Below are 15997 nucleotides of genomic sequence, written 5' to 3'. Positions count from 1 at the left end.
CAGCCCCCAACCTTCTTACATTTCAGTCTGATATGAGTTTCCATAACCACACATCACTTGCACTATACAGTATTTATAAGAAAACATTTTACCGACACATTTTTGTGACAAAAATAAACAATACAATATAATGCGCTAGGCAGAAGGCACTGAAAGGAGCCCCTAGAATGACACAGTACCTGCTGTGATCGATCGAGATTTCACATCGCAATGGACCACTCGCGTCCCTTGACCCCTTGCCCACCCTTGCGGCACCGGTTAGATGTCAATGTCGTCACTCAGCAAAATGCCTGTCACTCAGTCAGAATCTGGATATTCGGAACCTCTTCCAAAAGAGTGCAAGCAGGTTGAGCAAGTTGAGGTAGCAGTGAATGAGGTAGAGAGGTTGCAGAACAGCCATGAAGTCAATGTGCAGCAACAGCAGAGTTGTAGGTTTGTGCAGGGTTGGTAGTAGCTAACTGAATTGTCTCTCTCGGTATGAGGGTTGGCTAATGCTAAGAAGCTAGAATTAGCGCTATGCATCCTTAAGCTATTGGGTGTCAGTCAGAGTTATTTAACAGTATATTTAGTGAATGGGCAAGCAAAGGATATTGATGTAAGTCGTGATGAAAAGTGTTCATTTTCAGCTAGTGTATTTGATGGGTTTTGTTTCTGTAGCTAGCTTGGCTGGCTATACACTTTGGTAGCTACTGGCTGGTTTTCATGGTTTGGGCTAGGCCCCTTAGTTCCAGTGAAGGGAAATATTAATGATACAGCATACAATGACATTCTAGATGATTATGTGCTTCTAACTTTGAGGCAATCGTTTGGGGAAGGCCCTTTTGTGTTTCAGTATAACAATGCCCCTGTGCACAAAGCGAGGTCCATACAGAAATGGTTTGTCAAGATCGTTGTGGAAGAACTTGACTGGCCTGCACAGAGCCCTGACCTCAACCCCATCGAACACACCCATCGAACACACACCCCATCAGTGAGCGACCTCACTAATTATCTTGTGGCTGAATGGGAGCAAGTCCCCGCAGAAATGTTCCAACATCTAGCGGAAAGCCTTTCCAGAAAAGTGTTATAGCAGCAAAGTGGGGACCAACTCCATATGAATGATTTTGGAATGAAATGTTGTCGAGCTGGTGTCCACATACTTTTGATCATGTAGTGTACATAGACCCTTAAATGATGCAATCTAAAACATCTACGATTAGCTGGTGGAACTGATTAAATTAAATGAATAATACAGGTCTTTTAACTTATTCCACTCTGCAGGTCCACGTTTTGGCTCATTTATCGTTATATTGACTTGACTTTTTCCACATTTTGTTACATTACAGCCTAATTCTAAAATATATTTAAAAAATCCCCCCTCATCAATCTACACACTATACCCCATAATGACAAAGCAAAAACTGTATTTTAGACATTTTTGCAAATATATAAAACATTCTCCCATTCTTCTCTGCAGATCCTCTCAAGCTCTGTCGGGTTGGGTGGGGAGTGTCCCTGCACAGCTATTTTCAGGTCTCACCGCTCTGAATGGACCACACAAGGACATTCATAGACTTATCCCGAAGCCACTCCTGCGTTGTCTTGGCTGTGTGCTTAGGGTTGTTGTCCTGTTGGAAGGTGAACTTTTACCCCAGTCTGAGGTCCTGAGCGCTCTGGAGCAGGTTTTCATCAAGGATCTCTCTGTACTTTGCTCATCTTTCCCTCGATCCTGACTAGTCTCCCAGTCCCTGCCGCTGAAAAACATCCCCACAGCATGATGCTGACACCACCATGCTTCACCGTAGGGATGGTGCCAGGTTTCCTCCAGACGTGAGGCTTGGCCTTCAGGCCAAAGAGTTCAATCTTGTTTCCCATGGTCTGAGAGTCGTTTAGGTGCCTTTTGGCAAACTCCAAGTGTGTTGTCATGTGCCTTTTACTGAGGAGTGGCTTCCGTCTGGCCACTGTACCATAAAGGTCTGATTGGTGGAGTGCTGCAGAGATTTTTTTAAAATTAATTTGTAAAAATGTCTAAAAACCTGTTTTTCGCTTTTTCATTATGGGGTATTGTGTGTTGATTGATGAGGACTTTTTTTTATTTAATCCATTTTAGAATAAGACTGCAATGTAACAAAATGTGGATAAAGGGAAGGGGTCTGAATGCACTGCCTAGGACAGGGATGGGCAACTCCAGTCCTCGGGGGCCTGATTGGTGTCACACTTTTGCCCCAGGCCCAGTTCACAAACCCGACTCCAATAATCAACTAATCATGATCTTCAGCTCAGAATGCATTTAGTTTAATCAGCTGTGTATGCTAGGAATGGGGGGAAAGTGTGGCACCACTCCAGCCCCTGAAGACTGGAGTTGCCCGTCCCTGGCCTAAGGGCTAGTTAGGGACCATTGGTAAATTACACAATGTAAATGGGACAATATGTTAAAATTCCAATAGCTCCGAATGTCAATGACTTAAAAACCTCAAACACACTATAAATTGTAGAAATTCATATACAATTATTGAAAGCATTTAATGAGTAAACTAAAAGGTGTGCTACATGGAAATATTGTCTCATTTACATTGTGTAATTTAATGTCTGTCAAAGTCAGACAGACTACTGTAGATAATTGGCAAAATAATTTGGCTTACTCTTCCCATCTGCGAACAAACACACCAGACACCCACATCACACTACACCCCAAAACCAACTCCTGTTTGAATTCATTCATGGCCGCTAGCATTTCTTAATTAACCAAATCTAAAATGATGCCAAATCAGGAAGTTCTGTCTCCTTAAAACTAACTAAGGACATGTTGCACCTCTACCTTGCTACCTTTCAGATGAGCCTAGAAGGAGGACAGATGAGAATTGGAGGCCAGTGGAGTTTTGGGAAATACACGGTAGATGTATGTATTCCAGAGTAAAGATTGTTCTATAGTAGAGAGACCCACAGCAGCAACTGTAATTGAGTACTGGCAGTGTCTGCTGTGACAGGTGGGAAGGTGAAAGTTCATCTCAAAGTGCACCAAATTCATGCATATAGCTGTTGAAATTGCTTCTTTTTTTTGTGCTGGGGGAGAATGCCCTCAGACCCACCTACTGGTTTAGGGCTAAGCCCTGACTGTCTTCAAATCATAGAAATACCCCAGATTGTCAGTATAGAAAAGCAATTCTGTCTTTGACTAGAATTTGAATAGAATTAATACTTCTATGTCTAAAGTAACAGTAAAGGCCGAAAATGGCCAACATTGAACAATGGATTTGAAGCAAAGCATGGTTAAAATAAATTATTGCTTTTTCTAAAACAATTAATACAAATACAATACTACAATCTCATTGTCAGTTCAATGTTTTTTTTGTTTTACTGTACTCTTCCATAATGTATGGTAAAGCATAAATACATGAACCTTGTTTTATTTCTTACAACCTTCAACAGCACAGATAACCTTCCATCATCTTACAAAGAGAGAAAAAACTGTCTATCAGAGATTTTCTGTACTCCGACTTTCTATTAAAATATTGTCAAATCTGAGGGTAATTTGAAGCACTTGAAGCCTAGTTTATAGAAAACTAAAGTCTTTAGTTATTCTCGTTGACTTTGCAAAGGATTGTAAGCGTTCCTTTGAAATGACGTCACATACTACTCTGCTTATCACCTTTACCTGCAGATGAGTTTCGCGCCGGGCGCGGTGGCGCATGCCTGTAACCCAAGTCACCCGGGGGCTGAGGTTGGCGCATTGTGTGAGCTGAGACGCTCTATGTCGAACGGGTGTCTGCACTAAATCCAGTATCGATATAGTGCTCCTGGGGAGGCCGGTCCCTCCATGTCGTCTAAGGAGGGCTACACTGGCCCAGGTCGGAAACGAAGCAGGTCAAATCCCAGGTGCAGTCCAGTAGTGGGATAGCGTCTGTGAGTAGACTCTGCAGCGCATCCTTCGCAAGACTTCACAATCCAATTTGTATCATCCCCCAAAAAAAGTGTTTAAAAAAATCTGCTTTATGGTGAGAATTGCTTCTACAGCATGTTTAGTAACCATTCGACCAATTTAATCAGGTGCTCTTCTGAGAACTATACTGACTCATACTGACGAAAGAAGTGAATTACGTAATTCAGCAGGGCCCGTTGAGAGCAACATTTATTTGAGGACAAGTAACTGCCAAAGCTCTCCAAACTCAATGTTCAGATTGCAGAGATCATCAGACGGAGACTGTTAAAAAAACAAACAGATCAAAGAGGTGGGGAATACTGAGTAGCTTCACACTTGTGGCCAGAACATTCAAGTAGCCTACCCCTGTGACCAATGGCTACTTAATTGTGTGAGACATCAAAGGCCTATTTTCATGTGAAACATTTGGAGTAAAATACTGACCCTGTCCATGTGTTTTAGAGTAAACTTAAAGAGTGAAAGCTCCATGTCAAAGCGGCAGATATCAGGAGGTGGTGGACAAATGCTGCCCTCTGCTGGAGTGTACTGCAACACAATGGAATAGTAAATCATGCTATTTCAATCAAACACATGCTATTTTATGGACTGATTTAATCATGTTTATTTCTCCACATACCAATTTATAGAAATGCAAATAGATAATCATTCACATTAAAGTTTTAGATACATGTAATAAATGCATTTAAAGGTTTTAAATCCTAATTTAAAACCTCAAATATGTCATATACACTACCGGACAAAAGTTTTAAAACACCTACTCTTTCAAGGGTTTTTCTTTATTTTTACTATTTTAGTGAAGATGTCAAAACAAGAAATAACACATATGGAATCATGTAGTAACCAAAAAAGTGTTAAACAAATCAAAATATATTTTATATTTGAGATTCTTCAAATAGCCACCCTTTGCCTTGATGACAGCTTTGCACACTCTTGGCATTCTCTCAACCAGCTTCATGAGGTAGTCACCTGGGATGCATTTCAATTAACAGGTGAGCCTTCTTAAAGGTTAATTTGTAGAATTTCTTTCCTTCTTAATGCCAATCTTCGTCTTTGAGCCAATCAGTTGTGTTGTGAAAAGGTAGGGTGGTTTACAGAAGATATACCTATTTTTTTTTTAAACCAAGTCAATATTATGGCAAGAACAGCTCAAATAAGCAAAGAGAAATGACAGTCCATGATTACTTTACGACATGAAGTTCAGTCAATACGGAACATTTCAAGAACTTTGAAGGTTTCTTCAGGTGCAGTCGCAAAAACCATCAAGCGCTATGATGAAACTGGCTCTCATGAGGACCACCACAGTAAAGGAAGACCCAGAGTTACCTCTGCGGCAGAGGATAAAGTTCATTAGAGTTACCAGCCTCAGAAATTGCAATCCAAATAAATGCTTCACAGAGTTCAAGAAACAGACACATCTGTGTGAATCAGGCCATCATGGTCGAATTGCTGCAAAGATACCACTACTAAAGGACACCAATAATAAGAAGAGACTTGCTTGGGCCAAGAAACACGAGCAATGGACATTAGACGGGTGGAAATTTGTCCTTTGGTCTGGAGTCCAAATTTGAGATTTTTTGTTCCAACCGCAGTATCATTGTGAGACGCATTGTGGGTGAATGGATGATCTCTGCATGTGTATTTCTCACCTTAAAGCATGGAGGAGGAGGTGTTATGGTGTGGGGGTGCTTTGCTGGTGACACTGTCAGTGATTTATTTAGAATTCAAGGCACACTTAACCAGCATGGCTACCACAGCATTCTGCAGCGATACGTCATCCCATCCAGTTTGGGCTTAGTGGGACTATCATTTGTTTTTCAACAGGACAATGACCCTGTGTAAGGGCTATTTTACCAAGAAGGAGAGTGATGTAGTGCTGCATCAGATGACCTGGCCTCCATCCCCCGACCACAACCAAATTGAGATGGTTTGGGATGAGTCAGAGTGAAGGAAAAGCAGCCAACAAGTGCTCAGTATACGTGGGAACTCCTTCAAGACTGTTGGAAAAGCATTCCAGATGAAGCTGGTTGAAAGAATGCTAAGAGTGTGCAAAGTTGTCATCAAGGCATAGGGTTGGCTATTTAAAGAATCTCAAATATAAAATATATTTTGATTTGTGTAACACTTTTTTGGTTACTACATGATTCCATATATGTGTTATTTCATAGTTTTGATGTCTTCATTATTATTCTACAATGTAGAAAATAATAAAAAAATAAAGAAAAACCCTTGAATGAGTAGGTGTTCTTAAACTGTTCACGGGTAGTGTAGATAAAAGCTAAAACTTTACATACCACAAAAAAAATCTGCATGCGAATTGATTTTGTGGAATTCTTCAAAACCGGGTAAAGTATTTGCTTGGTGAATCTTCTGGATCCAATCTTACCCAACTGTCATTAGAAATAGGGCCTGCATAGAGGTTGGCTATAGTCCTAAACATACACAGAGTAAAAACTATTGCAGACACACAATTAGTGAATGCACCAACACCTGCATGCATTATAAATCACTGTGAAGTTGTTTCCTGTCTCAAACTATTTAAAATCTTATCACTGTGAAGGACATTGTCGGTTTGTTGACCTACTAACACCACAGTTAGTTAATATGTTACTGACAAGGCCTATGCACACATCTTATCTCTGACTAACCCGTTCAAGATTGGAGATTTCCACAAGGGATTTTCATTGTCCTTTATCTGGAGACATGATGGCCTTATCATGAACCGAATGACACATTTTTGAGGATACATTATTATCATGTCTTCATCAAGTGGGCCTAGATATTTAGAGAAGTACGGGTCGTATGATTTTGAAGCAACTTGCAGTTCATGGCAATGCCATTGGAGGCCGGTAGAGTACAGCAAAAAGAGAGGCTGAATAGCGTAATGAATAGTGTTCGTGCCATTTATTTTCTTGAACGGAACACATTCTCTTCTAGTACTTTCAGAATCTATTGATACCCTTTGCCAATTTGGTTTACGCACAGAAAAACAATATATATAACCGAGGTCCTTTGTCTTGAAAAGTAAAGATTGCACCTGTGACCTTCGTTAGGGATGTAGAACATCGCCCAAATAGCTGAACTATTGCGAAAGGTTTTTATGAAGTAAAACAAGATGGCCCCAAATTCTTTGCATGTTTGAAATAAATAAAATGTTTTCGTGTCTAAAAGTTTATTGGGGGGTCTTAGATAATTGGTTACATTCATCAATATAGGCCAATAGGCTACTCTCTCAGCTGGTTAGGAACGTTCCATGACCTCTGCTCTGATGAAATCTTTGTCCAACTCTTGACCCATGCCAACGTGTTATTGTACCTTTAAACTTGGCTTCCTGTGGCGTTACTTATGGCGGTGAGACACGACTTCTCGGCCGTCGGAGATGTCTCCTCCGTCTTAACGTCCATAGAAAGACTGGGAAAAGTTATCCAATAAGTAGGCTACATGAGCGTCTGCAAGTGGGCGTGTTTCTCTATTGATTCAACAGTCTCCGCTCTTGTGTGAAGTCGAGGGCGCGAACGCACTTTTCTGGTGAGAAGGGAACGCAGAAGTCTAACTGACGCGCAGTCTATCTTCAGCTCTTGCTGTCTAAAATCGCTTCATTGTGGAGAGGGCTTCGAAACATCTTTGGGACACTATCACCATGGACGCATTTCAAGTACTATCGTTATATTTGTTACTCCTCTTCATTTGGAATATACCATGTTTTCAGTCAGCTGCCATCATATCCCCCTCTATGCCAAGGAGAAACAAGGGAGTCAAGATACTTCATGATGGACAAAGGTCAACCACATTTCTCAAAGAGATCTTCGCATCTTCCCCTATGTTAAGCCGTCACCGAGAAGACTTTAATAAGGACGCAATTGTGCCCCATGATTACATGCTCTCCATATACAGAACGTATTCGGCTGCAGAGAGACTCGGACTAAACGCAAGTTTTTTCCGCTCCTCAAAGTCTGCAAACACCATAACAAGTTTTGTGGACAGAGGAACAGGTTGGTCTCATCTAAAATGACTTAGCTATGTTGTCTACTACCGTTGCATACGACCAAGTAACAATCTTGCTACGTTTGTTCTAGATTTGCACACATCGCTGCAGCCATGGTATGCATTTTTTTGAATCTAAAAAAACCCCACCCCCTTTCACAATAGCATAAACTATTAATTTTACAATGGCTGTCTTATTGAAAGAAATGCTGGAGTTGCAAGTTGAAATGTGGAAAAATTGTGTGCCTGTTCTACTCTTGACCCATAAAGAGTGCCATAAAATAAAATAACCACATCAAAATAGAGTGTGCTGGCCAATCTAAATATGTAGAAGTTTGAATTGTAAAAGGTACTATTAATGAATGCATAAAACGATATATCACAAGCTAAAGTGCAATTATCTTGTCAGCCTCAAAGTTGCACTGGAACGTTATCACCGTTTATGAGGGACGCATTGCGTTTTGTTGTCGCATTCAGTTCACTTTGAGCCCATGGGACACATTTTAAAGAGCCATAGGCGTACGTCAGTTTTGCAAAGTAAAAAGTTATATTATACTTACATTGACCCCCAGGTAAGACGACAATAAAACACTAATTGAGGCCCTATCTAAATGAAGGTAGTAAATCATTCTCTATTGGTCCCCGCGTGCACCAAACCCATCCTGCTCAAACCTTGCCTTGTCGTCCGACTAGACTATCTCAAAACAGAGCCAATTGTGATAATCATAGAAAAAGTTATATTTCCAAAGAACTTGTGCATTCTTTTACAAATTGGCGTAGGACTATGTGAATCAGTGAACACGTCAAACAGGAAATTACAGTTGGCTTGCATCAAGATAGGAATGAACAGTTTGTGTTACAGATCATCATACAATCTGTATGGCCAACTCTGCAGTTAATAAACGGATATATTAGAATGGGTTAGGGTGGGCTACAGGTGATTAGGGACAGTTAACTGTGTAACAAGGTGATTTGACGGATTTGATTAGACAGACAAAGGAAGATAAACACCAACAAACCGAACACATGTACGTCTGCTTTATCTTTAGAGGAGAAAATCAATCAGTTAACGTCATTGTTGCCATTATTTCCCATCTCTAACATAAAGATGATTTGGTGAAAAAGCCTCACTTTCCCCCTGATTTTGATTTGATGTGTCACTGGCTCTGACCCTTCTCTGGACTCTCTGAGGGTTGCTTAGCATCGAACCGCTGATTGGAGTATTTGAACTCGTGATCTAATTGAGTGTTCATGTCATAACATATCAAACACTGTCTATTCTCCCATAATGACCCAGCTCAGCCAATGGCACATCACCAAAAACGAAGGAAAAAAATGTAAGAGCACGTCCTTCGCTATGAAGTGGTTAGTATTTTACTGTGTACCTACCTCCCTGTGCGACAGCCACTTTAATTACTGACAATATTTTGTCTTCCGTTCTCTTAGCACATTGGTGGTTTCTGCTAAGATTCTACCAGGCCCTCGAGTGTTGAGTTGTATTGTTTAATAGGTTACAACATAAGGTTTTTTTGCACTTTAAAATGTCCGAAAAGTAATATTCATGCGACGGCGTCCGTGCGTAATATATGCATTTTGCGCTTTTTCAGCTATTACGCACAGCTCTTTTTGGAAACACTTGTACGATAGACGACACTTTTGTATAAAACTGACATGTTTTATATTGTGTAGCCTTTCCCCTCTGCAGGTAAAATAAAACACATTTATGCAAAACAGATTAGGAGACGTCTCTATGTTCGTTATGGTCGCAAGGTCAGACAAGAATAAACCAAATGTATAAAAAATTACTTATGGCACTTGAAGTAACTCATTAAAACGCAGATGGGGCTCGCTGGCCTCGGAAGCCACAGCACTAGAAATCTCTCTCTCTCTCTCTCTCTCTCTCTCTCTCTCTCTCTCTCTCTCTCTCTCTCTCTCTCAATTATATATATATATATATATATATATATATATATATATATATATATATATATATATATATAATGTGTTCATGGTATATATATATCACTCCTCTCCTCTTCGGTCTCTTTCTCAACCTTCAGAAAGTTGTAGCCTAATACATAAAATAAAGCGTAACATCAATGTTATATGTTGTCCACAAACTCAGATAATACAACAATAGGCCTAACATAAATGGATGACGCCGTATCGTTCATATTTTGGTCAGATAAATATGTAAATTACATATTATTTTAATTTGTCGAGTCTTATCTCCAAATCAACAAACTGTAATGTCTTTAAAAGTTATTTTAAACAGATTCCCGCTGTAACTTAAATCAGCATAATCAGGCCAAGCACTTTTGAACCGGGAGTGTTGTCGTTGGCAAGAGGAAATTAAATATAAGCGGGTAAGTATTTTAATGAGGAAGAGGGGAATTCAGAACTGTTAATTATTTGGTGACCTTGTATACGATTTGTTTGAGGTCTTATAAAAAAACTTAATGTAGACCATACGTGCAAAGTTACTGAAACAAACACAAGGTTTCACTCTACTTTTACTATTAAACTCTGCAGGGTTCACAGAGGGGGGAAAGTTCTGGCAACCATGTTCAAATATCTATTTAGAATAAAATATTATTTTGATATATGGCATCTATATTGGAGTAATAGATTAATAGCCTACACACAGGGCGCAATTGTTTAGGCCTAGAACAGGCTAACAAGAGTTGTTGTTTTTATTAAATAAAATGTTTTTAGTCCATTTAATTTGATGGACAAATATTAAACGGAATCACATTTGGTTGATATTTCAGAACACCACAGATTGATCTGTTTTATGTAGGCCGAGTATATTCCTGTTATCGTGAATTGCTAAAGAAAATCGCATTTAGTTTGGGGAAATAATTTGTTCATGGTAGCCTTTTTACTTCAGCCTATTTGAGTATTTACCCTATTATTCCTAAGTATATTTATATTTGACTGATGAAAGATGAGGAAAATCAAAAGTTCTGTGTTAAAAAAAAACTATAATGTATTTTATGAAATCTTGGGTTTTAGATATAAAAATAAAACACTGCATACCGCCGGTATACCCTTCACAGAAGAAATGAACAATATTCTAACTTATATGAGAGCACATTGACTCGTTGGGATCAAATATGTGTGGCCTTGGCCTCGTGGGTCTCGAGCAGGGAATAATGTATTAATTCTGTATTGTTCAGTTGAGTGTACAGTAGCCTATGTCGCCTTTGGTCGGTTGAGTCTGGCAGAATCCCCTTCCGTCATGTCACTAGGCCCCTCGTTTCTTTGCTTCACAACTTTGATAATCGTTTCAGAAATTATTTTTCCAAAGCAAAGAATAATGAATAAACTTGTTTGATAAAATATTCACTAATTTAATCAGGCTCTTCGTTTAGTGGTGATAGGCCTACATTGAAAAAGAAAAGTATTCTCAGACGGGATTCATTTGAGGTGTTATTAGAAAACAATAGCCTAATATAATTAACATTTCAAATGATTGATAAGATTTGCTTCTGAATTTCACATTTCTCTCCCAATAATAATTAAATGACACAGGCTATATTTCGATTCTGTTCTAATAATAAAAAGTGACACCATTTAAAGTACAGGGCAAAAGTATAGGAATATAGGCTACTGAACGGTATTTTGCGCATCGAAAATGTATAAAATCAAAAAGGAGAGAGAGAGAGAGAGAGAGAGAGAGAGAGAGAGAGAGAGAGAGAGAGAGAGAGAGAGAGAGATAAATATGTAATTGCCTGCTGTTGTATTGTGATCATAGGCTTAGCCTACAATATTCAGGCTACTGTCTCAACAATTATATCTGAGTTTCATGGAAATAAAGTTGATTCAAACAGGTGACACCTCATCATATTAGGCATAATGGGCTAATCTAAATAATTGATTATTATGGTAGTTGTTTTGATAAGTTTGCACCTGTTGATTATTGATGTTAAGAGTGAAGATGGTTTATTGTACAGTACCAAAATGAAAATCACCCTTTCTGCTCAGAAATTATATCAAATAGCCAACTACGATACCTTTTTTAAAATCTAATTTGATGACGTGTCAGTCGTAGTTTGTCTCAGCTCGACATTGGAGTGGGCACAGAAAAACAAGAGAGAAGGCCAGTGGATCTGGCCTCTTTGTGAGAATGTGAACCCTCCTCCTCCCTCCCTCTCCTGAACACTGTACACCCTAAGTGAATCTGACTGCAATTATTTATTTTTATCTTGCAGACGATCTCTTGCACTCTCCTTTGCGAAGACAAAAGTATCTGTTTGATGTCTCAACCCTTTCAGACAAAGAGGAGTTGGTTGGAGCTGAATTAAGGATATTTAGAAAAGTGCCCGGGGATTTGCAAACATCCCCGACAGGTCTCTATGACATTCAATTACTCTCCTGTCGATCAGAACGGCTACTGGATTCCAGATCCCTTGATCCTCTGGATTCCCGAAAACCAGGATGGGAGGTTTTGGACGTGTGGGAAATGTTTAAAAACCGGCATCACTCTGCCCAGGGGAGCCAGCTTTGTCTCCAGCTCAAGGGCACTCTTGGTAAATCAGAAATGGAAATCGATTTAAAACAGATGGGATTTGACAGAACCGGTCGAAACCAGCAAGAGAAGGCCATCTTGGTGGTTTACACCAGGTCCAAGAAAAGGGAGAACCTGTTCAACGAAATGAAAGAGAAGATCAAGTCGCGCGGATCGGGGAGCAGGTCGGAGGAGGAGAGGGGCCTGCGGTTCAAAGCCAGGCGCCGACGGAGGACTGCATTGAACAATCGGCATGGGAAAAGACATGGCAAAAAGTCCAAATCTAGATGCAGTAAAAAGGCTCTGCACGTTAATTTCAAAGAGCTAGGGTGGGATGACTGGATCATTGCGCCATTGGATTACGAAGCGTACCACTGCGAGGGCGTGTGCGACTTCCCTTTGAGGTCGCATTTAGAGCCAACTAACCATGCCATCATTCAAACTCTCATGAATTCAATGGACCCCAATAGCACACCTCCTAGCTGTTGTGTTCCCACTAAACTAAGTCCCATCAGCATTCTTTACATAGACTCGGGCAATAACGTTGTGTACAAACAGTACGAGGACATGGTGGTAGAGCAGTGTGGCTGCAGGTAGCGTCCTTTTCTTCTGCGACACTTGAACGTATTTAAACCCCGTAAAAACAAAGATAAGTCAGTCGGCCCAGGTCAGGATATGAAAGCTGTGGCATATCTTAAGCATATAGACCCATGCGTTCTTGCCATATCATGGTGCGCCTAAACTTCACTCAAAAGGGATCCACGAGAGACATTATTTGCAGTGTGGGCCTATGCAAGCATATTTGTGTTGGTCACATTTAAACTCAGTACAATCTCACATAGCCTTATCTGTCCAATTGTTGTGTTAAACTAATACATACTCCTCCTAGTCTACATTGCCGTCCATATGATGTGTTTCTCAATTGCATAGTCTATTGTTTCGCGAAGCCCCGACATGGATAGACAGTTCGTTATAAACCATTAGTCCGCAGGAGAGGAGTGGCTATCGACAGGCTAGTGATAGGCTATCATTTGTTCTTTTCTGAGCAGACTTGGAATTGTTGGTCTTCCATCAGTGAATTACGTCCGAAATGGGCACAGTGGAATGCACCTGTTCAAACTAGGCCGCAGTCACGGGATAGCCCTTGTGCATTGTTGCAGTTCCCTGCAGCGGTCTTGCAAAGAGGACTCATTTGTAGCGGGTGTTTCCAGGCTCACTGCCAGCATCCAGCTGAAACTATCGAGCTCTTCTGATGCGTTATCAATCGGCCCTAGCCCCCCCCCCACCCTCTCTCTCTCCAATTTCTCTCTCTCAAATATATTTCTCTCTCTCTCTCTCTCTCTCTCTCTCTCTCTCTCTCTGTCTCTCTGTCTCTCTCTCTCCCTCCCTTTCTCTCTCCAAAAGGTGAATGTAATCTACCAAACACACAATGGGCTCTGAGGAAAAGAGATAACGCAGGTATGCCTACAAGAGATGTGTCTGTGCGCCCTGTTTCAACCGAATGGAGTGCGCGCTCGAGTCACCACAGCCGGCGGGAAACGAATGCAAGACTTTAGTTAACAGACGATTCTAAACATGGACTCTATGGACATAGGCATTCATATTGTGCCTGTCATTTTACAGCTGACTGTATCTCGATGACTTGCTGAAGGCACACTGAAAGGCAGTTGGACCCGGTTGCGCACAGGAGCACGTGGGGACACCGGAGGCCACGATAAATAATCAAGACAAACATTTGCTTCTCCAACGCATCTTACAAAAGGCACTTCCTCAACTGACTGCGGCAATGTCATGTAGTCAGGAGGAGCGCCTTTTTCGTGATAAATCGACTGACTAGAAAAGACTCGCAAACGAGATATTTAAATGCACATTAGCTTTGAATGCACTGCTGTTCGTTATTTGAGCTGTAAATATGTGTATAGTTAAAACTTTACAAGTGCAACGAATGAAGAAATGACAAAATGCATTTCTTTGTACATGTACATACTTTAAATGCACTCAAATCGTTATAATATCTATTCTATAATAATTTTATTAATTGTGATGTACAGAGTTTCATGATAATCATATATTTCTTACATTGATAAGAGTAATTTAAGCTGTATAAAAACTGTTGAGGGTGGAAATACCATTATTGATGTCTACCTCATAATTACCTAGGTTCTGAGTTCTGAGGTGCATTCAACTGTGTTCAATTCTTTTTAAATGATATATGAAATTATACATTTATATAGGCCAATATATATATATATATATCTATATATATCTATATCTATATATATATATATATGTATGTATATATCTATATATTATAGGATATTATTCCACACTATTACTGTACTAATAAAGTAAAGAAAAAACATCCAACACTCTTTTTCTTCGGATGACTTAACTCCCCCTTTCTGTGAGCTGATCCTTTGTGACAGAGAGAAAACATCGTTTTTATATGATTTATAACTCTGCTTGTTTCCAATGAAGTTACAGATATGAACCACACTAATTACAGTACCTAACGTTACTGTAAGTTTAATGCTAACTCAAGTGGTCTACATGGATTTGATTTGAATAATGGGAAAAACTCACACTTCAATCGGCCCTTTGTGCATTTTTTCATGTTGACCAAAATAAGAAGTGAGAAGAATGTCTCCTTTGATGATTGGATTATATTAACTATGGGAAAAAAACATTTGTTTTACCCTTTCTTTCAAAGCCTGTATATAAGCAGAGATGCTATTTGTTTGTATAGTGTTCTGTTGCTCAACAATATCTATGCATATTTCAATAATATCAGTCTTATTGGATCACAATGAATCCATGATGTATTTCCAAGTTTTAACCATTAAATGTGCTTGAATGACAAAACTAGCTTTTAGCAAAGCATGGTGTTTTTTTTCTAGTAGGGGATGTGCTGCTGGTTACAGCACCGAAACGCCCGACTTTGAGAGTTGTAGTTGTTTTCGAACTTATGCAGTAGAACTCTTTGGTGGTGACAATGGAGTTCAGCTTCCTTTAAAAGTTTATGCAATGCAAACAAATCATTAATCTTTATCGGTAGGAGTTGATAGACAGTGCCTTCGGAAAGTATTCAGACTCGTTGACTTTTTCCACATTTTATTACTCTACAGCCTTATTCTAAAATTGATAAAATGGTTGTTTCCCCTCATCAATCTACACACGATACCCCATAAATACACAGCAACAACAGGTTTTTAGAAATGTTGCTAATTTATAAAAAATAAAATATCACATTTGCAGAAGTATTCAGACCCTTTACTCAGTACTTTGTTGAAGCATCTTTGGCAGCGATTACAGCATCGAGTCTTCTTGGGTGTGACGCTATAAGCTTGGCACACCCGTATTTGGGGAGTTTCTCCCATTCTTCTCTGCAGATCCTCCCAAGCTCTGTCAGGTTGGATGGGGAGCGTTGCTGCACAGCTATTTTCAGGTTTCTCCAGAGATGTTCGATCGGGTTCAAGTCCGGGCTCTGGCTGTTCCACTCAAGGACATTCAGAGACTTGTCCCGAAGCCACTCCAGCGCTGTTTTGCCTGTGTATTTTGGGTTGTTGTCCTGTTTTAAGATTAACCTT

The 15997-nt window shown here is 39.9% G+C and overlaps 1 protein-coding gene across 1 annotated transcript; it reads left to right on the top strand.

Annotated features, from left to right (window-relative positions):
• Positions 1-7464: 7464 nt before the first annotated feature.
• Positions 7465-13674, top strand: LOC139405958 (growth/differentiation factor 6-A-like). Its single transcript, XM_071148414.1, has 2 exons — positions 7465-7908; positions 12115-13674. Exons 1-2 carry the CDS (start codon positions 7557-7559, stop codon positions 13005-13007), a joined length of 1245 nt encoding a protein of 414 aa, XP_071004515.1. The 5' UTR covers positions 7465-7556; the 3' UTR covers positions 13008-13674.
• The last annotated feature ends 2323 nt before the right edge of the window (positions 13675-15997 follow it).

Source organism: Oncorhynchus clarkii, chromosome 3 (assembly GCF_045791955.1).
Source record: "Oncorhynchus clarkii lewisi isolate Uvic-CL-2024 chromosome 3, UVic_Ocla_1.0, whole genome shotgun sequence".
NCBI classification, from domain to species: domain Eukaryota; kingdom Metazoa; phylum Chordata; class Actinopteri; order Salmoniformes; family Salmonidae; genus Oncorhynchus; species Oncorhynchus clarkii.
This window is presented reverse-complemented; position numbering and strand designations above follow the sequence as displayed.

What these genes read in the sequence shown, in the direction of transcription:
- LOC139405958 (XM_071148414.1), top strand. Translation starts at nt 7,557, where the DNA reads ATGGACGCATTTCAAGTACTATCGTTATATTTGTTACTCCTCTTCATT. An exon ending in TTTTGTGGACAGAGGAACAG is followed by an intron (nt 7,909 to 12,114) that starts GTTGGTCTCATC and finishes TTTATCTTGCAG; the next exon opens with ACGATCTCTTGCACTCTCCT.